Here is a 23,828-nt window from a genome sequence, read left to right as displayed (position 1 = left end):
TTTTTTTTTTTTTTTTTTTTTTAAACGAAATATTAGACATGATTTAATAATTCTAAGCTAAAAATGACAGACATTTTGAATAATAAATTTAATTACTTACCTTGTTTTCATGGCTGGGTTGAAACAAAAACGGTTGCGCAACGTCTGTAAATGGGGAATTCCAGAATAAAACGGGTAAATTAAAAATAGTTTGGGGGCTTAATGCGCCTTGAATCTTCTATGGCTTATAATAAAGCAGTTTCTTTTAAAGAGGAGTGCAAGAGCAGAATCTGCTTTTTCAGTCTTGTCTGTGTTTTCCACCATATGCAATTAAAAAAATAAACTTTATTTATTTTAACTACTAATACTCACTTAAGAACATGAACTATCTTAACTAAATCCATGAAATAACTTTTGTCGGTCAATGGCAGTTGATGAATGTATTCTTTCTCTAGTCATTCGTAACGCTTATTCTCTCGAGGGTTTTGGGGGATGCTGGAGCCTATCCTGGCTGACTATGGAGAGGAGGCGAGGTCCATCCTTAACTGGCTGCAAGCCAATCGCAGGGCACAAAGAGACAAAGCATTCATACTCATATTCACACCTCCAGACAATTTGGAGCTTTCAATTATCATGTTTTTGTGATGTAGACGGACAAATCATGTACAAGGAGAAAAAAAGCATGTTAAAATAGACAAAATGGGTGAACACAGTACTCTTGCAATCCACTGTAAGTATTATTAAGTAAAGCCAAGAAATAAATATTGACTAGAGAGTTACGGGAAAGAAAAGTCTCGAGTCAGTATTTGACAGTTGGGCTGATGGGACATTTCTCGGGGCTTTGCGAGGTCCTCATTAAATATGGATGTTGTTTGGAGCTGGGGCAAGTGGGACTCAACAAACTGCACAAAGAGCCCAGACTGGCAGCCAGGACGATCATGCTTTTTTCCCTCTTGTCCATCTCCCTAGCTGTCTCCTGTTCTTTCTCCAATTTCCAGATTCTTTTGCCTCCATCACTCTTTGATTTTTTTGTAACTATCCCACTGCTTTTGCTCTGTACTGAGCTGTATGTCATTTCATTTGCCTTCTCTTTTCTGTTTTGTTCATTGCTGCTTCTTCCAACTGTGTGCCTCAGCTCTAATCAACACTCTCTCTCACCCTTTGCCCACTTTTTCTTGCTCCTCCCTCTACTAAAACGTTTTAGTAGAGAGGTTTGCAGGGAAGTAGTAATGTTTTGCAGCAGCTTGCAATGCTATAAGTGCTGTAATCACAAAGGGAGCCAGCTTTCTAATGGAGTTTGTCTGATTGTGATTGATTATGTTAAGATAGTAGTCATCTATTCAAATTGAGACCAATTTTAGAAGTTATTCACATACCATACCTTGTATTTACATAAGAGGTGGATAGTGCTGCGTTACACGTACTCCATTAGATTTACTTGAGTAACTTTTTGAGAAAAATGTACTTCCAAGTGTAGTTTTACTAAGCCATACTATTTTCTTTTACTTGAGTAGATTTGTGAAGAAAAAACTCCTACTCCGCTACTTTGGGCTACACAAGAGTCGTTACATTTTTCCTCTTTATTTTTCATATTAGATTTATTCATTTATTATTTTGCTAGCGATGCCAAGAGTAGCTCTACCAATTTCACCAATGAGACGTCGCAACAATAATCACATGACACCATTATACCAATCAGAGGCAAGCTTGCCGTTCTATGATCACGGTAGCTTGTTCAATCACGTGGCGTCTTTAAAGCACCGTAAAAAAATTAGGTAATTGACATAGAGCGCTGCTCTCAACATGACTCGAAAGCACAGATTTTTACCTCTCTCCCAGTCTTTATTTAGCACCGATTGACCACGGAAAACCGGAGATAATATCCTTATAATTTCATAATAGTAACAATGAAGGAACACTATTCAAACTAGGAACTATTTTCTCCACTAAAGGGCACTCATGCTCCCTTGGACGAATAATGCTTCATTCCTGTCATTTTTTTTCTCTTGTCGGAAATTAATGATTTCTCATTTTTGCTTTTTTTTATTGTTATTGTTTAGCTTCCCCTCGCTCAGATTATGGAACTGTATGACATCTCCTATCACACCTATGCAGATGACACACAAATCTACATATCTGTGTCCCCACATGATTATAGTCCCTTAGTCTCCCTGAGTAAATGTAATGAAAAATCAAATAAATGGATGAGCCAGAATTTTCTCCAGGTAAATGAGAAGAAAACAGAAGTGATCATTTTTGGGCCAAAAAAGGAAAGTTCAAAGATAAGCGGGCACCTTAGCACAATGTCACTTACAGCTACAAACCAAGTCAGAAACCTTGGCGTAATTATTGACTTAGACCTAAAATTTGATAGCCATCTGAAGTCCGTCACTAAATCTGCTTATTACCACCTAAAAAATATAGCTGCTGACTCAGCAAGACATGGAAAAACTTAAGCATGCATTTATTTTCAGCAGATTGGACTATTGCAACGGTATATTTACGGGTCTTGATAAAAAAATCAGTCAGGAAGCTGCAGCTAGTACAGAATGCTGCAGCCAGAGTCCTCACAAATACAAGGAAACTGGACCACATTACACCAGTTTTGAAATCGTTACACTGGCTTCCAGTGAGTTAAAGGACAGACTATAAAATACTACTGCTCGTCTCCAAAACACTTAATGGCCTTGGACCAAAATACATGCTTGATTTGTTAGATTCCGATGAAACATCTAGACCCCAAAGGTCGTCTGGAACCGGTCTCCTGTATGTTCCAAGAACAAGAACCAAGCAGGGTGAGTCAGTATTTAGTTATTATGCTCCTCACCTCTGGAACAACTTACCTGAAGTTCTGAATTATGCTCAAACTGTTAGCTCCTTTAAATCAGGGCTGAAAACGCTTTTGTTTAGCACTGCATATCCATAACTGCCTATATATTTCAATCTATTTGTTTTCTATTCCTCTTGTGCTTTATCTCAATTGCTGATTTCAATAGTAGTAAATGGTGTTATACTTGTATAGCGCTTTTCTACCTCTCAAGGTACTCAAAGCGCTTTACACTGCATTGTAGTATTTTTTTTTTTTTTAATTCTATTCGCGATTAAATGCGATATTCATGTATTATTTTATTTCCTGTTTCGATCGTCGTTGTTTTTAGGTTCTATTGATTTTATGTGATTTTTACAGTATATTCTTCATGTGATGTAAAGCACTTTGAATTGCCTTGTGTTGAATTGTGCGATATAAATAAATTTGCCTTGCCTTTTGTATTTCTTTGGCTTAATGTGGTTATGCAATTGGTTATTGTACAGTATCATTGTAACAACAGTTCATATAGATAACTTTGTGCTGAGAAAAAAAAATCTAATTTGTAAGCAGTTACTCACAATGTTACTCATTACTCGAGTATTCTTTTCACCAAATAATTTTTTACTTGTACTTGATAACATTTATTAGATGACAACTTTTACTTTTACTTGAGTAATATTCTTTTGAAGTAACGCTACTCTTACTTGAGTACAGTTTTTGGCTACTCTACCAACCTCTGATTTACATACAGTACCTCACAAAGTATTAAATTCCTTATGAGTTATACACATTTATACACATCTTCTTGCCAAATGTATCACATTTGATACACTTAGAATTTCATGATTTGAGACTAATTCAGAATTTTGAAATATCTTTCCTCAAAAAAAAAAAAAAAAATAGTGGATGCAAATCAGCTCTTGCATCTGCAGGTTCCATGACCAAAAAAAAACAGGATTTTAGCAAGGGTTATAGATATTAGAGCACTTATTACACATACTATTTTTTTTCTTTTTTACAAATTTGAAAAAAAAAAGGTTTCATTAAGACCTTATTTTTCAAATTTTGTGATTCTCTGACAATTGCTACATATTGCAGCCATTAAGGGGTTATGAATAAAATGGCAATATCCACCGTCTAACTTGCACAGGTTGCTCAGACAATAAAGGTAATGCTCAACTACTGACTTATTTTGCATGTTGCCTAAGTCAAGGTTATAACAGTCACTTTGCTTGTCACCCAAAAAATATAAAATATGGCGTATTGAAATGTTGATTTTTTTGGGGGGGTATCTAATTCCTATTTTGGTTTGTTTTTATATGCGCCATAACTGTAATCCATAACTTTGTGTTTGTCATTAGGTAATGAAGACTGGTCCTCCTCAACAGAGTGATGGATGGGGAAATTACAGGATGGGACTTTAAGTGGCGCCCACGTGGAGCCCTGACTGATAGGGCTGAGAGCAGGTGTGTGCTGGTCTGCGAACTTGAAACCATTTTTAAAAGTGAATGAAAAGACAACGGGCAATAATCAAACAATTAAGAAAGGGGGCAGAAGTTGAGAGGGAGGTTTGTAGTGAACCACAGACACTGTCTGTGATAGCGTTTAGCTTAGTCCCTTGCCCTAACCAGACCTCTAAGGTTAAGGAAAAGCTCGTTCTAATCTGGTTAAGTACGGGTGACGCACAAAGTCCCTGTCATTGCCTGCAGACATACAGTACTTTGTAATCTCATTTGCCCGCACTGTGTGACTTTCACACTTTCAGAAAGCATAGTACAATTATGATTATCCATGTTACAACAAATAATCTTTCCGTTTGTTTTTTTTTTTTTTCTTCAAATAACTTTTTTATAGAAATCATATTGGCAACATTATCTGCTGCTGTAAAAATCAACTTTGTATCAAATTACCATGAGACATGGTTGTCAAAGTGTCAATCGAGCTGTGTATTTCATACCACATATTTGCACACAGATACTGCTATTGCTTAACGTTATCACCACATTTTGAATTAGAGTATTATAATGATGATTATTTACAATGACAAACACTGGGTTAGGGTCAAGCTCCAGCCAAGCAGAGGATTATTGGCAAGGTAAATGGATGGATAGATGGGAAAGGAATTGCTTTGTCGTTGAAAATCCATGATTACGCCATCCAAGGAAAATACAAGGGTATATTCCACAGTTATTTTCATTTCTATTACAACATCAATTGGTGGTAATTTAAGTTTACAACCTTTTGTAGACCAAGACACATTTTGTGTCTCTGTAACATGAGAAGGGAGCTTGTGAGGAAGGGTCAATAAATGCCAGAGAAAAGCATGGGTAAGATAAAAATGAAATATGAAAGATACAGAGGATATTTAAGACATGGATGATTTGCTTATAACACAAAAATTCAAGCTGACATTATCAACTGTGTCTCAGCACTTCTATGTAAAAGCCTCCACCCCCTCAAGCTGTCATCATAATATTTTCATTTTCTGTCCTCCTTTCTTTTTTTTTTTTTTTTTTTTTGCTTTCTTTCCTGTAAATTAGCAAGTCATTCCTCCTCATCTCGTTGTTCCCTCTAATGGATGGTGCTAATGCCCATCATCAGCAAAGCACGTCTGCTAGAGACTGCTTCCTGCAGCTGTGGGATACACCACAACCCTGATAACCCATGCCATCCATCATTTTTTAAAAAATCCCAAAATATAAATAATAAAATTATATTAATAAGGATGCCATTTTATAACAGAAGTTTGGAATAAATTATGGCGTGTGTGAATTTACATTGTACGTGTGTCATATTTATGCAAAATGTCTCATTTACCCTTGGCCTTTTGTTTTATCTGTTTATAAATTTTAATGCATATAAAAATCCATTTTTTTTGTAATTGTTTCTTTTTGAAAAATGAAAAAACATTAAATAAAATAAATTATTCCGTACCGTATGTGTGACCTTCTCAGGTAAATGGAACTGCAGGACAGGAGTCGATCCCCGTCCCGTAGGACCAGCAGGGTCGAGCAGGTGGTGGGAAGATGGCTGAGGCGGTCCCGAGAATTGGGCAGCAGGTCTCACTCTTTGAGCAGGTCAAACTCTGAACATCTAATTTAATGTCTGAAAGGTGTTACCAACCAGGTCTTTCGTTAGTACAAATATTAGAAGGTGCTCTTCTAAGACATTAATCTAGCATCCATAATGGCCACCCCTGCCCACCTTCCTGACTGACTGTATCACCGAATAAAAAAGTAACTCACCCAAAATTTCCTCAAACTCAACAGCAGTAAAACCGAGGTGCTCTTTATCAGCTCCAAATCCACCGTATCCAAATACCATAGCCATCCCCTCACCATCGACAACTCCACTGTTTCACCCTCCCCCCAAGTTAAGATAAGTCAAGGCCATCCACAACCTTGCCCCTCCCTACCTGTCCGACCTCCTCTATATTACAACGCCCTCCCGTGCCCTTAGGTCCTCTACCTCCATGCACTTGTCTGTCCCCCCTGCTCGCCTCGGCACCATGGGGATTTCAGCTGCTCTGAACCCAGCTTTGGAATTCACTACCACCCGACCTCAGGAACACAGACTCACTCCCCCTTTTTCAATCGAAACTCAAAACTCACCTGTTCAGACTCTCATAACCATAATAATCCCTGATTTCTTTGAGTTATACTGTTCTGCTAATTATTTTCATAGATTGGTATTTTATTGTTTCGAACGTTCCATACTCAATTGTTTTGACTGTTTTTAGTCCTTAATTTGTCTAATTATATTTTAAATGATTGTACGGTGACCTTGAGTGCTAGAAAGGGGCCTTCAAATAAAATTTATTATTATTATTATTATTAATATTATGGTAAATCAATAGGAAAGATCTGTGAAGCCATGCAAACAGCCAAAGATAACACAGTAAATGTAAAGTAGGAGATGAAAAGCAAACATAAGAAATAGTTATTTATTTATTTATCTATTTATTTATTTATTTATTTAAAAATATATATACATATATGTACTAGGGCTGTCAAACGGTTAGAATTTTTAATCGAGTTAATCACAACTTAAAAATTAATTAATCGTAGTTAATTGCAGTTCAAACCATCTCTCAAATATGCCATATTATTATGTATTTTTATGTTTGAAGAGAGTTTGACCAAAGTCTGAGTAAGTTTTATGTATATTTTGCATAGCTATTTTGATTGGGAATGCCAGCTTTTCTTTTTGTGAACATTATTTTTTTGGAGAGATAGGAATATTATTGTTGTTGTTCTTTCACTAAATGATACTTATGTTTGTTGTGAAGGAGTTGCCGAAGCTTATGCCAATGAACGGCACGGTCCAATGAACGCCTTTGTCCACTGCCTTTCTCTGCCTCTTTTTTTTGTGCACAAAAAACAGCATTACTGTAATCTGTTTGAGGCAATGCATGAGCGTGTCGTTCCGCGCATGCATTAAATGCGTCAAATATTTTAACGTGATTAATTTAAAAAATTAATTACCGCCCGTCAACGCGATAAATTTGACAGCACTAATATATACATTTTGTCTTTAGGTATTCAGTATGTACTGCATAGTGTGCAGATAAGAGTTGGGTCTATGGGCATCACTAAAACTGGCAATCATTTGCCAGCCGACAATGAATCCTGTGTTCTTTTCTGACCATTTGCAGAGACAGAGTTACAATAGACGGGAGACCAGAAGAATATATGAGCACAGATGGAAGAAACAATCCCTTCCGCTTGAATGTTTTGATCCAGCAAGACCCAAAACACAAATCTCATGGCCTCACACTATCCTCACAGATGCCAATCTTGGTACAAGAGGTCACCCAAGGTATGACAAGAAATGTGTTCCATGGTATTGTGTATTATTTATGATGGTGAAATGACAATACAAGACACTAACCTTAATGCTTCCATCAAGTGCACACTTTTTATTGTCTTACAAATGGTCAATAATCCAGGACCTCCATTGGCACACTTGTTAGATGGAAATACTCACGTTGACCTATATTTTTGAAAATTTTCTTTTAATTGCAAATATATCTTTGTTGATCTACACATTTAAACATCATATTGAACTAGACAGATCAGCTACACTAAATGCTCCCGGCTGAAGGTAAAATTAATCCTTAGCCATTCATAAGAGAGAATGAGCTGTGGCCTCCTGCAATCCAGTTAAAAACGTCTGCATTTCACACCAAATACTGTAAATAAATGTGTGAGTCCGCTCAAATAAGATCAGCATATTTTCAGTATCTATATTGTTACCATTTGGGGGTTGCCTTGCCTAAATCGAGATTGGAACACAGTGCTCTAATCTAGAAAGGTTTAAACTAATACATTCTGACTCAAATACGTACAGGACGTACAACACAAGTGTGATGTGAAATATTGGTTCACCTAGTTCCTACACTGTTTCTATCTATCAACAAGCATTTGTCATACTTTTCAGCCAGTATTTATGACTTATCTTTAAAGAACTGATAAATCAGTTGATTGAAATCTTCTTGCACAGACTTGGCTTTTAAACGTACTGTACAGTATATGTGTATGTGCGTGCGATTATGAGCATAATTGCTGGTTGCTGCAATAAACCAATCACATGACTTTGCTTTGTGGGAAGAAAAATGTCTGTTATTCAGCAGCCAGCTGCTGTTTTTCACCTTAAATAGCTGTTTCATTTGCAACCGGCATCTCGCCAGAAGTCATAGGGTAGGCTGAGGCGGGTTTTGGAGGTGCCTGGCTTTATTTGGACTCCGCCACTTTTTTCGTACCGTAATTTTTGGACTACAAGCCACTACTTTTTCCTTCATTTTGAATCCTGCGGCATATAGTCCAGTATATAGTGCAGGGGTGGGCAAACTATTCCACAAAGGGCCGTAGTGGGTGCGGATTTTTGTTGCAACCCATTAAGAGGACACCTTTTCACCAATCTGAAGTGCAATCAGTCGATAGCAGTCAGGTGCTTCTCATTTTTGCTGAAACCGCATTGGTTAAACTATCTGTGCTGGGTCAGTTGGAACAAAGACCAGGACCCACTGCGGCCCTCGAGGACCGGTTTGCCCACCCCTGATATAGTGTATAGTCCATTTTTTATTTATTTGGGTTAACAAGTAACACATCCCTCCTAGCATGCATTCCAGCGCCACAGATGTAAATAACAGTCAAAATTCATGTTCTTTGCTAATTATTTATTCAGTTACTGTTCCAGTTGTTTCATTAATTGCTTGTTATGGTATTTGGTAATACTTTATTTGAGAGCGGCATCATAAGACTGTCATAAGACAGTCATAATTATGACATGACACTATCATGGGCATTACTGAATGCTTATGACAGGTGTCATTAAGTGTCATCCGGCAAATTATATTACTAACGCCATGTATGTCCAGCTCGGATCTTTTACATCCATTCAAAAGTGAGATAATTTGCCGGAAGACACTGAATGACATCCGTTATAAGCCTTCGTGAAGGCTCATGACAGTGTCAGGTCAAAATTATGATTTTCTAATGAGTCTCTAGGCGCCATTGTCAAATAAATGCCAAATACCATAACTATCAATTAATGAAAAAACTGAAACAGTAACTGAAAAAAATAATTAGCACTGAACATGAATTTTGATTGTTATTTACATCTGTAGCACTGCAATGCATGCTAGGAGTCTTGTTGGACAACAACAGTGTTAACAGCAGGTGGGAGAAGAGGTTGACTGTCTCCCCCAAGGGAGCAGAGATGGCCAAATGAAGCTTCTTGAAGCAATGAAACTTTGAAGCCAATTGGTTCAAAGCTTCATGGTGGTTCATGGTGTTGTCGCTCTCAAATAAAGTGTTCCCAGTTAATATCTTTTGCTGTAAACATCCCATATTTCAGTGAAGACAGCTACGGCTTATAGTCAGATGCATCTTATCTGTGAACAGATGCTGTTTTCGTGTCACATTTTGTGGGTGGCAGCTTATAGTCAGGTGCTCCTTATAGTGTCAAAATTACGGTATTAATATGTCAAATGAGTCTGGTGCCAGAAGTACTTTGCCCTCAAAAATAAATTTGATAAATAAACAATTATATTGACTGCTATTTCCTATTATGTAAAAATGAAAAGTTAAAACATGTTGATTTTTCCAAATCTCCCTGTATGAAAATTATATCACTAAGCTAAAATAACATTGATTTGTGTTAAATACATCATATTTTGTTAATTTCACGATTAATGTACAACACAACCCCTAAACGTGACTGTCCAAGAACACTTTCTATATCCAGGTGGTCCTGCAGATGGCCGGCTCATCCCTGGTGACCAGCTTGTGAAGATCAATAACGTCGCTGTCGATGACCTGACCCCTGAGCAAGCTGCTGAAATTATCAGGTTCATGCTATCACTAGCAACAAGAACAAGAAGCACTACACACAATGCATGCAGGAGTAGTAATGTAAACATCAAATTCAAATTAAGTTGTGCATGTCTTTAATTTGACTTTACTTTTCATTTTCCTCAGAGAGTGTCAAGATTCGTTATCTGTGACTATACTCAGAAAAATGCTGGTAAGTCATGATATCTCACCAATTCACATGAAATAGCTGTTATTTGCATCTATCAAACTTGATGACGTGCTTTTATTCCAAAAACCTGCAACGCAAAATATTTTTAATAGATAAACTTGAACTCTTCATGCCACTAGTCCACAACGACCTAGACAACACGCCCGCTCAATGCAGTTTAAAAATAGGTTCTAAGGAACTGAGATCGAGGTGGATAGCATCCAGGTGAAGAAACACCAACTGCTGTGTGCACAAGGTGTGTCATAAAAGTTCCAATTCCATTGGTGTCAAAACAATAACAAGAACAAAAAATCAAATGCAAATTCAAAAAACAAAAATGTTTACCGTATTCCTAGTCTGATGAACTTTCCTATCCTTCTCTGCTACACCTTTATACACTCTTAGAAGGACTCTTTCAGGCTTTTCTAATATAACTGGTGTACTGTGTGTATGTGTCCCTTGATACTCAGATGTATGTTCATCAAACCAAGAAATCTGCTGTACATGTCACCAAGACTAGGGGTTAAGCGTCATCCTGCACAACTCTCCTGTTACCAAGGTCTTATCACTACATCCCTGATAATACCACTTCATCAGTGTGTATGTTGGGTGTATTGTATGTGAATGTTGACACGCAAGTGTCCAATCTCTGGACTTAATCAGAATCCCAGAAGCAAATTTATGTTTGGTCCCATTTGAAGGAGGTCACTAAATAAATGTGGCTGAACCTCAATTCTCCTTCCTGCCACTGCTCAAGAAAGCAACTCAAATCTTATTTGATTGATGGCTCTGCATCTGCTACTGAATGCTACTAAAGATATAGATTTAGATTGAACTCAAGATTAATAACAAAAATTAATAACAAAGAATGTATTTTGAATGAGCACACATTCAGTTTAAAGCTGTATCTGGGGGATTTTAATATAGACCAAGAACAAACATTATATATTAAAGTAATAAGGATAAAATGCAGACCAGGCTAAATGAGTGCCTGGTAATATAATATTAACAGGTATTCAGATAACAAGCAATATAACATAACTTGTTTTCCAAATTCTGGATCTCACATCAAACCAAAACCATTAAAGTCTTCATCTCCACTGTCACTTCTGAACAACTCCGCCAACTCTGGAAATAAAGAGCATGCCTTTAGCACCCTTCTCACGGCTGATAGTGTAGAAATACTAGTACAAGAACTGCCTGGCTCACTCCCTAAGCATCTCATCAGCCCAGATACATAATAAGTACACTGGAAGAACGCACGTGCCCTCAACTAGTTAACTCAGAACCTACAGGCAACAATAATCGCTAGCCAGAGACATGATAACGCATGCATGCCCTCTATAAAGTACGTACGCAATTAATTAATGTAATTACCGTATTTTCGGACTACAAGTCGCACCTGAGTATAAGTCACACCAGCCATAAAATGCCCAACGAAGAGAAAAAAAATGCACCGGAGTATAAATCGCATTTTGGGGGGAAATTTACTTGATAAAATCCAACACATAGATATGTCTTCTTGAAAGGCAATTTAATATAAAAATACAATAGAAAACAACATGCTGAATAAGTGTAGCGTGTACAGTGCATGAACAACGAAATGCGAATATACTGTCCTCACCAGGACGCTACGGCTCGGTCCTGGCTATACAGCGAGCTAAACTCCCAAATGACGATGCTGGACGTCCGTATAATTTGCTGAATCAATTTCGTCCTCGATACCAAACAGGTTCGCATCAACGTAAATAAATGATAATTAGGTGCTCCTACTGTAGGGTGACCAAACGTCATCCGGCCGGGTTTTATAAATTCATGAAAATGTCCGTTTTTTATGATTTTTCATGGGACCAACTTGAAGAGAATATCTCCGGCCGCTGGGGGGCAGCGCTTACCTGTGTTGTCGTGGCTCCTACTATTAGGGGCGGGAGAAGGAGTACAGTTTACCCCTTGTATTATGGGGCATTACCGCCATCTACAGGTTTGACGGTTTGGCAAGAGAAGAGGCAGTTACAGACTACAATAAGGAGTAGTTTTAAGAGACGTTTATAGTGCTCAGTTCTAATATAGTACCTTTCTGTAAGTTTATCTTCTGTTAATGTCGCTCATCGGTCTTCTGTTTTATATTATACAATATATGGGTACAAAGTGATGCAGTATGTTGTATTAGTCTTGTATTAACTGTTCTGCGTTCGTGTATTTGGTTTAATGTTAGTATATATTTTAAGTAGGAGCGCCTGCCCAGTTGTTAAGTTTTTTACGATAAATACGTATATAATGGCAACTTTTGACTTCTGTCGGAGCTTTTTACTGGCGTGATCTGTAAAATCCCGTTTGATGTCAAATCGTTGCGCTACCGATGATTGTAAACTTAGATAGCAAAGTTTGATTTTGCCTCGTCTCCCGGTACTCGCTAATAGGGTAGCTATCAGTGAGCTAAGCCGCGCTAGGCATTATGGGAAACGTAGTTTTGAACTGCTGCATTTGGAAACATGCTGGTTGAATAGTTTGTCGGTTTATTTTGGTTATTGTTTGCGTGTAATCTAGAACATTGAATGAGAATAAAAATTGAGTGGGAATAACAATTTCTCAACGACAATTGTCATGATAGTAATTTATTAAAAAAAAAAAAAAAAAATGTGGCACAAGCCTACTGTGTGTCTGTCTTGACTGCACTATATTTCCATGGGTCTGCATGAAATATATATATATATATATATATATATATATATATATATATATATATATATATATATATATATATATATATATATATTTTTTTTTTTTTTTTTGCCTTTTTTTTTTTGTGTAAGAATAAAGCCTATTAAGTAAAAAACTTATTTTCGTATAGTATATAATATATACTATATGGCATTTTTAAAAAAATAAAACTGATAAAACTGATTTTTTCTGTCCAGACTCAGGAGGCACACTTTAAATATATTAAAGTGATATAGGCATCTTTGAGTGAACTGCGAGTAAAATTTAAGTATCTCGAGGCGGGGCCGAGTGTCCTCTTTTTTGGAAATTGAAATATGGTCACCCTATACTACAGCAATGACACAAATGGTTAGCATGCGTTCGCTAGCATTAGCACATCGTTCAAACAACCACACAACTGGCTCTAAGTGTCCGATGGTGGGTGAAAAACAACAACAGAAAAGATGATACACACAGGTGTTGCCTCTGTAGAGATATTTTACAAGCATAAACAATGAACGTAGGTTCACAGCCGTGTTTCTCTCTCGCTAACTCGCCCACTCACGCAGTGCTGCGTAGCTGTCGGTCTTCTTCTGGCATGTGAGCGCTCTTCTTCACGTAAACAAGTGCGAGTGCGCCCTCATGTGGGCGTGAAAGTGCCACAAACTAAAAGCATGCATTTCAATAGAAAAAATTCAATAATGCAATTATACACATTGCCAAAGGGAGAACGCGAACGTGGCCATAGCTATTAAGAGTTATTCAGATAACTTTAGCATAAAGAACATGCTAACAACCAAACCATCAGTGTCACTCCAAAACACCAAAATACCATTTGAAATGATATCATAATTTTTTAATAATTTCACACATAAATCGCTCTTAAGTATAAGTCGCACCCCCAGCCAAACTATGAAAAAAACTGCGACGTATAGTCCGAAAAATACAGTAATCAGTCCTTAGACAAAAAACATTAGTCGGGCTCCAAGAATCTACAGTACTTATACATACATCCGCTACCCCCCAAATGTTATTCTGATTCGTCCACAAATAACAGAGGACTAGACATTTGGTTGGAGTCCTCACCAAGAACAAGAAAAACCACAACAACAACATTGCACGTGGGAACTTGAGCCCTCCGAGTGGTCTAAAAATGTATACGTTGCACCTGAATGTACTGTAAGTCGCAGGCACAGCCAAACTTTGTAAAACTCCAGCTAGTACAGATCATAATATAGAAAACAAATTGAAAAGCCATTTTTCACATGGAGCATGTATACAATATCAATCTCATGGAGCATAAAACAACAATGAGTGTAAGGCAAGAGGAGACACAAAGGGCTGCTCTCACTGTTCAACGTTAATGTTGGTAAATGGCATCGGCGTGTTGTTTGGTAGCACTACCGATGCCACCATTTTAGTGCTGTCTCCAGGCCCTTCCAATACGGGTATCGGTACAACACTAATGCATGTGCAGCGTAATCACATTGACTATTGCATCAGATGTGGTTAACAGTTGACTGCATGTTCACCACTACTGAAATTGCTTGCGTCTAAATTACATTTTGCTCAGGAATTCAACCCAATTTTTCTAAAAAGCACTTAAAAATCGCAAAAAAAAAAGTACTGTCTATAAATACAACTCAGGCATAAAACCACCTTACATATTGCATTTCTCCTGAATATGAACCTAATTAATCGATATCCTAAATCAGGGGTGCTCATTACATCGATCACGATCGACCAGTCGATCGTAACGCTAATGTGGGTAGCTCACGGCATCACTCTCCTCCCCCCAAAAAAACACTTTTTTTTTTTTAAATGTACATTGTTAATTATGATTATTTTGTGTGTATATTGTGTCCTCTCTCTCTAAGCAGCTTCTTGCTCACGTTTTTCTAGTTCTATATAGTTTCCAACAGAATTCACGACATTTCTCACAGTTTCATTAACGTTAACAGTAGAAAACACAATCAGGACACTTGTCTCTAAGCAACTTCCTACTTGAGTTTTGCACAATATTAGTCTCTTTTTAAATTACTTGCAGTGGCTGCTGCTGGCCGAAAAAAACTTCTAATATCCCTCCTCTTCGAAGGGGGTGGAGGAGGCGGCATGTTTTTTGACATGTATTTCTGCTGGGGCTGTGTGAGTGTGAGCGTGCGTCTGTGTGTGTGTGTCGGGGGTGGGTCAAGCCATCAGCTAATGAAACGTGCGTTTGCGGGGGGGAAATGGACAGGCATATTCAGCAAGCAAGAAGGACTAAATGTAAGTTTGAACATAATGAAAATAGTTCACTTAATAATGATAGGGTCAATTCTATCCTTGCAACATATGGGAAGACAATCTAATTGACCTATACAACTGAACTTATTATATCATGCATATAAGGTTGCTTAAAGTTGGTGGGGACAATTTGACCATCCTGAAAAGTTAGTAATGTTATGTCCGTACCGTCCCAACGGAAACCGACGCCCTTGTGCTAATTTAATTATGGAAGATTTCCACAAACATTTAGTACCTTGTATGTATATCTTTAAGGGCCCTAAGTCATCCTTCATCACACCTGAGAAGAGAGCCAAGCTTAAATCTAACCCGGTAAAGGTTCGCTTTGCTGAGGAGGTGGAGGTCAATGGACATTCTCAGGTTAGTGTTTAAACAGTATCCACTTACACAACTGTGCCCTGACTCTCTTCTCGAGGAGAGTTCCCCCCACCCCATATAATGTACCACTTTCACAGATCAGCTAGACATACTGTAGTGCTGACGTATGGTAATGTCAAATGTTTGTCTTCAAGGCACAGATACTTGCACATCTTTTTCAGAGCGTACTGTAACACCTGTCTGACAAATATCACAGTTTGTGGTTATATGGAAAGACCACTATTAGATTTATCCAGTCATATACAGTATATTCTTACTAGATGTTTTGCTTTTGCAGATTCATATCCTAATTATGTCATAGTTTAAGATGCAGTACAAGGGTAAACACGTGTCACATTTTCTCTCTTTTTATGCGTGAATATTCACATGTTCTATGAACTAAACTTGTTTGTACGCTGAGCTTGTATGCACTCAAGATAAGTGATGCCTTTCTTCACACAAGGCTGGCTCTGGCTGTTCCCATTCTGTTACCGGATGTGAAATTAGCTGGATGTGAAAAACCACTGAAGCTGGAGTGCCCATTACTATTCCCATAGAAAATGCATGGTCGATATCTGCCTCATCTCGCAATTATAACTGTGATTAACACGCAAGACTAGGCTATCTGTATTTGGGAGAGATTTGCGGAGCTCTTAACACACTGAGTAGGTGCATAAACCAATTTAAATACAACAATAGCAGATAAAATATATTACTGTATATACTGTAATCATACCGTCATAGTGAGATCTTCAAAGTAGGGCTGACAAGATTATTTTCAGGGGACGTACATTCGGTCAATATGAGGAGCCCTGTCCAGCTGTTCAGCTGTTAAATTTTTATCAAATAAAGTAATGACACTTAAAAAAAAAAAAACACTTAAAAACTAATTCCACCATTAATGTAACCTCTACATTACCATTACAACTTCATTTGAAGAAAAGAAAAAAAAAACCTCTAGAGATGAGCAAGGCATGGGAATCACCAGTGGTATTTGAAATATTGACATAATAAAATGTTTAATCATTTTTATTAATCCACTACATTGCATTCATCAAGTACAGTTTAGTTTTATTTAACTTAAACTTCAAAAGGTTCACATTAAATATTTTAGAACTGTTTCTTTTATAATATTTAGAAACAACTTATTGTAATACTTACACTTTATTATTGTATTTTTACTTCATATTTAGTTACTCATCAAGTGCATCATTACAAAACAATAAAATAATTTGTGATGTGTCTACTTATCCAAAAATGTTCAGTTTTTTGAGGGTGGTGTTTCTGTGACATGCTTTTCTCAAAATATCCCAAGGGTCAAGATTTATGTTTTTCACACTATGACTATTTCTTGTAAGCAAGCAACTCCACAGAAGATGCTGCGACTGTTGGGCTAATGGCGAGTGTGGCTTTTGTTACCATGACAACCATGGCAGCTCACTTACATCATGACAAGCGTGGTTTCTGATTTGTGGGAGCATAGCCCAGTGTGTAGCCCATAAAAACATTAAAAGCATTTTTAATCATGAAGGTAACACTTTGTATGCTAGATTGTATATGGTCTTCTATACGAGGTTTTCTCCTCATGATAGAGTTTCAGACAAATCGATCTTCTATTCTGGACATGGTTTGAGTTGGCTAAGAAAACATGTTGTAGGTGTGGTTATTACTTTATGTAAAATGTCCGCTTTGTTTACAGCAGGGCATAAATGCAGAACAAGTCGCTCACATGCATATTTTCAAGAAATTGTTGAAAGATGTGCCACCATACACTTGGTGTTTAGAGTATATCGACACCTTTTCTCATTGTTTTAGAAACCCTTTTATTTGTAGTTTTTACCGCAACTAATAACAAGACAAAAACAACATTCTGATTTCTGTATTGAGGCAGACATATTTTATTTCTCTGTTCGTGGTCTAGTTCAGTGTTTTTTAACCGTTGTGCCGCGGCACACTAGTGTGCCGTGAGAAATTATCCAATGTCGCTTTTTTTTTTCACGTTGTCGGGCGGAGTTGCAATACGAAGGAAGGAGTAGGCACAAAGTCCTCGGTTGTGTGCAGATGAGCGAGGTATGGTTCGTGTTGCGTTCAAGATTTCTAGCCATCAGCCACCTTGCTGTCCTTGACAATGTGTTGGAGGAGGATTGACGGTCGTCACATATGGATAAAATGGAAAGGACACTTTTGTGTATATCGACACTTGATCAAATGATGTACAGGTGGCTGATGGCTTGAAATCCGAACAATTCTTGAGCATGACATGAGAAGCTATCTAGCGCCACTGTGCCAAGCAAGCTTAAACATCATCTGCAAAGGAAACACCCGTCACTTCAAAACAAGTTGATAGACTATTTTGTTCGCCTTTGTAAAAACACAGAGAAACGGGCAACTTTTTTAGAAAAACTACAAAGGTAAATAAGAAAGCCCTGAAAGCCAGTTAGTTACTTTGTTGCTGAACTTGTTGCTAAATCCAAAAAGTCCCAAACTGTGGCAGAGACGTTAATACTACCTGCTTGCAAAGCCATTGTCAGCGAGATGACCAGCCCTGATGTGGTTAAAGACATTGCTACAGTCCTCCTGTCTGATAATTTTGAGATTTTCAAGCCTAACTGCTAAAAAAATAAAAATAAAAACAGAAAGAGACTGAGAGCTGTTGAAGAAGATTCCTGTTTTTCGTCTTTGTGTTCATCTTAACAGGCTCAAGTTTTACAATGAGTAAATATAAATACTGAAAAAATATTTTAAAATTAAATATACTGTACAGAAAGTAATTTTGGAACATTTTGGTGTGGTGTGCTGCGAGATTTTTTCAGATGTAAAAACGTGCCGTGACTCAGAAAAGTTTGAAAAACACTGGTCTAGTTAATCCCTACCATGAAAAATACACTGTAACATAAGCCAAGAGTAAAATACCACGCTATGTGGAGACCAGAGCCCATTTTCAGAAATATGCAGATGACTACGTATATATCATTATCAAAGCAGACATTGAAAAATCAATCTTAAATTTTTATTTTCACCTGTCTGGATTAGATAAACTCACTCCTCTCTAGTATCAATCAATCTTTTGCCTCTGCTTCAGAATGCAGAGGGCAGGCTTCTTACTGAGTGAGATGACATAACAACACAGTAAATTTTAGCATCAGAACATTGACTTTTAGTTAAATTATTGATTGTCAATAGGTATTTTATTGATGACTTTTAAAGCACGTTTTGCTCCATGCATAATAAGAGGAGAGGACCAACTGTACTATGTAAAAAATACATTTTGTATTTATTTTTCAAAATTAAACTATATTTTTTTCCCTCGGGTACTTAAACCCAAATTCATGCTGCTCCTTTACTTTAGTTTTTATTATGTAAAACTCATGGCGGGGTTTAGGATGGTCTCATTCCTTTTTTGACCCCGTTCCTTGTCTGGTTTCCAGGGCAACTCGCTGCTATTCCTACCTAATGTTCTGAAGGTATATCTGGAGAATGGGCAGACGAAGGCCTTTAAATTTGAACCCAGCACAACAGTCAAGGTACAAGATGTATACACAATTACCAACCAATGTAATATTGCCTATAGTCTAACTGAACAATAAGTGTAACAAATCTAAGTTTAAGTAAAAATACTTGTGACATATTCATCGAGGACAGGACGTGATATCCTTGTTAGTTATTTTGCTTGTCATTTCTATTCTTATGAATAGAGGACACATACAAACACACAACTCGACCAGGTGCTCCTCCATTTCTCAGTCTGGCAATAGCATGAGCACTACTTTCTTGGTTCTTCTATGTTCACTTCTTCTGGACTTTTCTTCCAAACTACAATGCATAGTCTGTGGCTCAAACATACTTTCAACTAATAAAGATATTTTATTTTTTAAAATTAAACCATTTTTGACATTTCTTGGGTAGAAAAATCACTTTTAACACACAGCACACCACAGGATAATCGATGATGGTTATCATTCTTTGGAGTCGTCAGGATGGTAGAAAGAAGGCAAAGGTGGGCAGAGTATCCAAAAACTTTACTCAAGTAAGAGTAGCGTTACTTCTAAATAATAATACTAGGGGTGTCAAACGATTAAAATTTTTAATCGAGTTAATTACAGCTTAAAAATTAATTAATCGTAATTAATCGCAATTAATCGCAATTCAAACCATCTATAAAATATACCATATTTTTCTGTAAATTATTGTTGGAATGGAAAGATAAGATACAAGGTGGATATATACATACAACATACTGTACATAAGTACTGTATTTGTTTATTGTAACAATAAATCCACAAATGGCATTATTAACATTCTTTCTGTTAAAGTGATCCACGGATAGAAAGACTTGTAGTTTTTAAAAGACAAATGTTTTACAAGTTATAGTAATTTTATATTAAAACCCCTCTTCATGTGTTCGTTTTAATAACATTTGTAAAATTTTCAATCAAAAGTAGAGTTAATATAATAAGAATAAGAATAAAAATAACAATAATAAGAATAGAGTGACCAAAGTCTGAGTAAGTTTTACGTGTATTTTGCATAGCTATTTTTATATGGAATGCCAGTTCATTTTGCATTGTTGTTTAACTGTGGGAATAGGGCCTCATGACTATAGACTGAAGTGCTTTTCTTTTAGTGAACATTATTTTTTTGAGAGAGATAGGAATATTATTTTTGTTGTGCTTTCACTAAACGATACTTACAGTATGTTTGTTGTAAAGGAGAAGCTTATGCCAATAAACGGCGCGGTCCAAAGAACGCCTGTGTCCACTCGCCTTTATAAAATATATACTGTATCTTTGTACATATCTTACCCAAAATACAACAAGAGACACATAATTGCCACTAAAAGAAAGAAAACTTACCAAAATATGTGTGGAGCACAAATAGCAATTTGCATTGCATTGTGCATACAGCATAAACATTTCACAACTGCTAATTCTCCCACGTTTAGAAGAAATAACATTAGTATGGAACGGCGCTGCCCCCAAGCGGCCGGTGGCATTCTCTTCACTCTTAATGTCCATAAACGGCCTCATTGTAATCTGTTTAAGGCAATGTGCGAGCTGGTCATTCAGTGCATGCGTTAATTGCATCAAATATTTTAAGGTGATTAATTTAAAAAATTAATTAACGCCCGTAACGCGATAATTTTGACAGCCCTAAATAATACTCAAGTAAAAGTAACAATAGCCATCCAAAAATTCTACTCAAGTACAAGTAAAATAGTATTCGTTGAAAACAATACTCAAGTCATGAGTGCCCTCTAGTGGAGAACAAACATTGTTACCTCTGATTGGTATAATGGAGTCATGTGATTATTGTTGCAACGATTCATTGGTGAAACTGAGATGGCCGCTGGCGGCAACTCTGGCAAAAATAGAGTAATTATGTAGAATAAAGATTTTAAAAAATGTAACAACTCTAGTGTAGCCCAAAGTAGTGGAGTAAGAGTAGTGTTTCCTCTTCACAAATCTACTCAAGTAAAAGTAAGAAATATTGCCTGGTAAAATTTCTCTAAAAAGTATATTTTTCTGAAAAATGTAACTAAGTAAATGTAACGCGTTGTTACCCACCTTTGAAAGAAGGTAATTGTGCTCATAGCCACTCACATTATTCAAGTTCCAACCGATATTGTAGAAGAATAAAACATTTACGTTATTGTTGCATAAAATGACTTGTACAGCAACATAATTTTATCAAAATACTTTTTTCTTTTTTGCAAGGACCACACAGTCACCATCGTACTAGCCGATGGGTGATGTTGAGCTTTCTTATGCTTATCGCAATTCCAAATAAGTCTGTGCCTTTTTTTTTACTCAGGACATTGTAATGACACTCAAGGAAAAACTTTCGCTGAGAAATATTGAACATTTCTCCCTGGTGCTTGAGCAGCAATACAGTGTCACTAAACTGTTATTGTTACATGATGAAGAGAAGATACAACAGGTATTCATATAACACTACCATTTTTCAGCTGCATGTATTGAAATTAGTCTACAGTATGTACAAGCAAAATACGTTTATTTGACCTAAGCGCAGTGAATGTCTGCATTTTGTGACTCTTGGTATGAGTTCAGGTGGTCCAGAAGAAGGAGTCCCGTGACTACAGATGTCTATTTCGTGTTTGTTTCATTCCAAAACTACCTGAGACTCTGCTACAAGATGATCCGACTGCCTTTGAGTATCTTTACCTGCAGGTAGAGTATATTGGGAAACCAGTCATTTAGCATCATGCCAACCCTTTGCCAAAAGTCACTATTCTGATATATAGTGGGGAAAATAAGTATTTAGTCAACCATCAACTGTTCAACCATGAGAGACAGAATGTGGAGAAAAAAAAACAGAAAACCACATAGTTTGATTTTTGAAGAATTTATTTCCAAATTAGAGTGGAAAATAAGTATTTGGTCACCTGCAAACAAGCAAAATTTCTGGCTGTCAAAGAGGTCTTTCTTCTAACGAGGTCTAACGAGGCTCCACTCGTTACCTGTATTAATGGCACCTATTTTAACTCATTATCGGTATAAAAGACACCTGTCCATAATCTCAGTCAGTCACACTCCAAACTCCACTATGGCCAAGACCAAAGAGCTGTCGAAGGACACCAGAGACAAAACTGTAGACCTGCACCAGGCTGGGAAGACTGAATCTGCAATTGGTAAAACGCTTGGTGTAAAGAAATCAACTGTGTGAGCAATTATTAGAAAATGGAAGACATACAAGACCACTGATAATCTCTCTCAATCTGGGGCTCCATGCAAGATCTCACCCCGTGGCGTCAAAATGATAACAAGAACGGTGAGCAAAAATCCCAGAACCACACGGGGGGACCTACAGAGACCTACAGAGAGCTGGGACCACAGTAACAAAGGCTACTATCAGTAACACAATGCGCCGCCAGGGACTCAAATCCTGCACTGCCAGACGTGTCCCCCTGCTGATGAAAGTACACGTCTAGGCCCGTCTGCGGTTCACTAGAAGAAGAATGTGTTATGGTCAGATGAAACCAAAATAGAGCTTTTTGGTAGAAACGCAGGTTCTCGTGTTTGGAGGAGAAAGAATACTGAATTGCATCCGAAGAACACCATACCCACTGTGAAGCATGGGGGTGGAAACATCATGCTTTGGAGCTGTTTTTCTGCAAAGGGACCAAGACGACTGGTCTGACGTGGCTGGGTCTTTCAGGATGACAATCATCCCAAACACACAGCCAGGGCAACAAAGGAGTGGCTTCGTAAGAAGCATTTAAAGGTCCTGGAGTGGCCCAGCCAGTCTCCAGATCTCAACCCCATAGAAAATCTTTGGAGGGAGTTGAAAGTCCGTGTTGCCCAAGGACAGCCCCAAAACATACTGCTCTAGAGGAGATCTGCATGGAGGAATGGGCCAAAATACCCACAACAGTGTGTGAAAAGCCTACTGAAAACGTTTGGCCTCCGTTAGTGCCAACAAAGGGTATATAAAAAAGTATTGAGATGAACTTTTGGTATTGACCAAATACTTATTTTCCACCATGATTTGTAAATAAATTCTTTAAAAATCATACAATGTGATTTTTTGTTTGTTTTGTTTCCACATTCTGTCTTTCATGGTTGAGGTTTACCCATGTTGACAATTACAGGCCTCTCTAATATTTTCAAGATTCAAGTTATTTTCAAGAACTGGCACAATTAGTGGTTGACTAAATACTTATTTGCCCCACTGTAGCGGAATTTTGTTTATCGACTGAATTATTTGTACTGTGCTAAATATAATTAGAGGCGTTGAATTTTAAGCTCTTCAATGTAATTACTTCAACGACAGGCAGCAGTTATGCAGATGTCATGATATGATATGAATGGTGGAGTAGTGTTTCGTTAGTTATTAAGCAACTCATTTTGTGGACAAGTTCATTTACATGCTTGAATATTCCTTAGACATGCCTTGGGTGAGTTCTTTATTCAACATTGGAAAAGGGATGGGCATAAATGCTCATAGATTTAGTTTAACATATTAAATAATTCAAGTTGGTATTCCAACATTCATCAGGTCTGTGCTAGAGACTTGAAAGGAGGCTATCAGACAAATATAATAAGGCCCAGCCATTGAATAATTTAAAAATCAATACAACAATTTTAAAATTGAATTTGTGGGGACCAATGTAAGGAGGTTGTTGTTGTACTGCAAGTTAGGACTGTGATAGCTTCCT

General features: G+C 37.3%; 1 protein-coding gene across 3 annotated transcripts in view; it reads left to right on the top strand.

The window, feature by feature from the left end:
• The window catches only part of LOC130920765 (FERM and PDZ domain-containing protein 1), a 44,681-nt gene that overhangs the window by 7,931 nt on the left and 12,922 nt on the right, over window positions 1-23,828 (top strand). For 2 of the 3 annotated variants that reach the window (XM_057844206.1, XM_057844204.1), the window contains exons 2-10: window positions 4,150-4,254; window positions 5,743-5,865; window positions 7,443-7,606; window positions 10,037-10,139; window positions 10,270-10,315; window positions 15,551-15,655; window positions 19,081-19,176; window positions 21,464-21,589; window positions 21,721-21,840. In XM_057844206.1, the coding sequence (XP_057700189.1) occupies window positions 5,747-5,865; window positions 7,443-7,606; window positions 10,037-10,139; window positions 10,270-10,315; window positions 15,551-15,655; window positions 19,081-19,176; window positions 21,464-21,589; window positions 21,721-21,840 (879 nt within the window). In that variant the 5' untranslated portion in view covers window positions 4,150-4,254; window positions 5,743-5,746. Of the gene's footprint in view, window positions 1-2,696; window positions 2,775-4,149; window positions 4,255-5,742; window positions 5,866-7,442; window positions 7,607-10,036; window positions 10,140-10,269; window positions 10,316-15,550; window positions 15,656-19,080; window positions 19,177-21,463; window positions 21,590-21,720; window positions 21,841-23,828 lie in introns of all 3 variants that reach the window. The other variant, XM_057844205.1, reaches the window with a different exon arrangement.

The sequence above is a fragment of the Corythoichthys intestinalis genome, chromosome 8 (assembly GCF_030265065.1).
Source record: "Corythoichthys intestinalis isolate RoL2023-P3 chromosome 8, ASM3026506v1, whole genome shotgun sequence".
Taxonomy (NCBI): domain Eukaryota; kingdom Metazoa; phylum Chordata; class Actinopteri; order Syngnathiformes; family Syngnathidae; genus Corythoichthys; species Corythoichthys intestinalis.
This window is presented reverse-complemented; position numbering and strand designations above follow the sequence as displayed.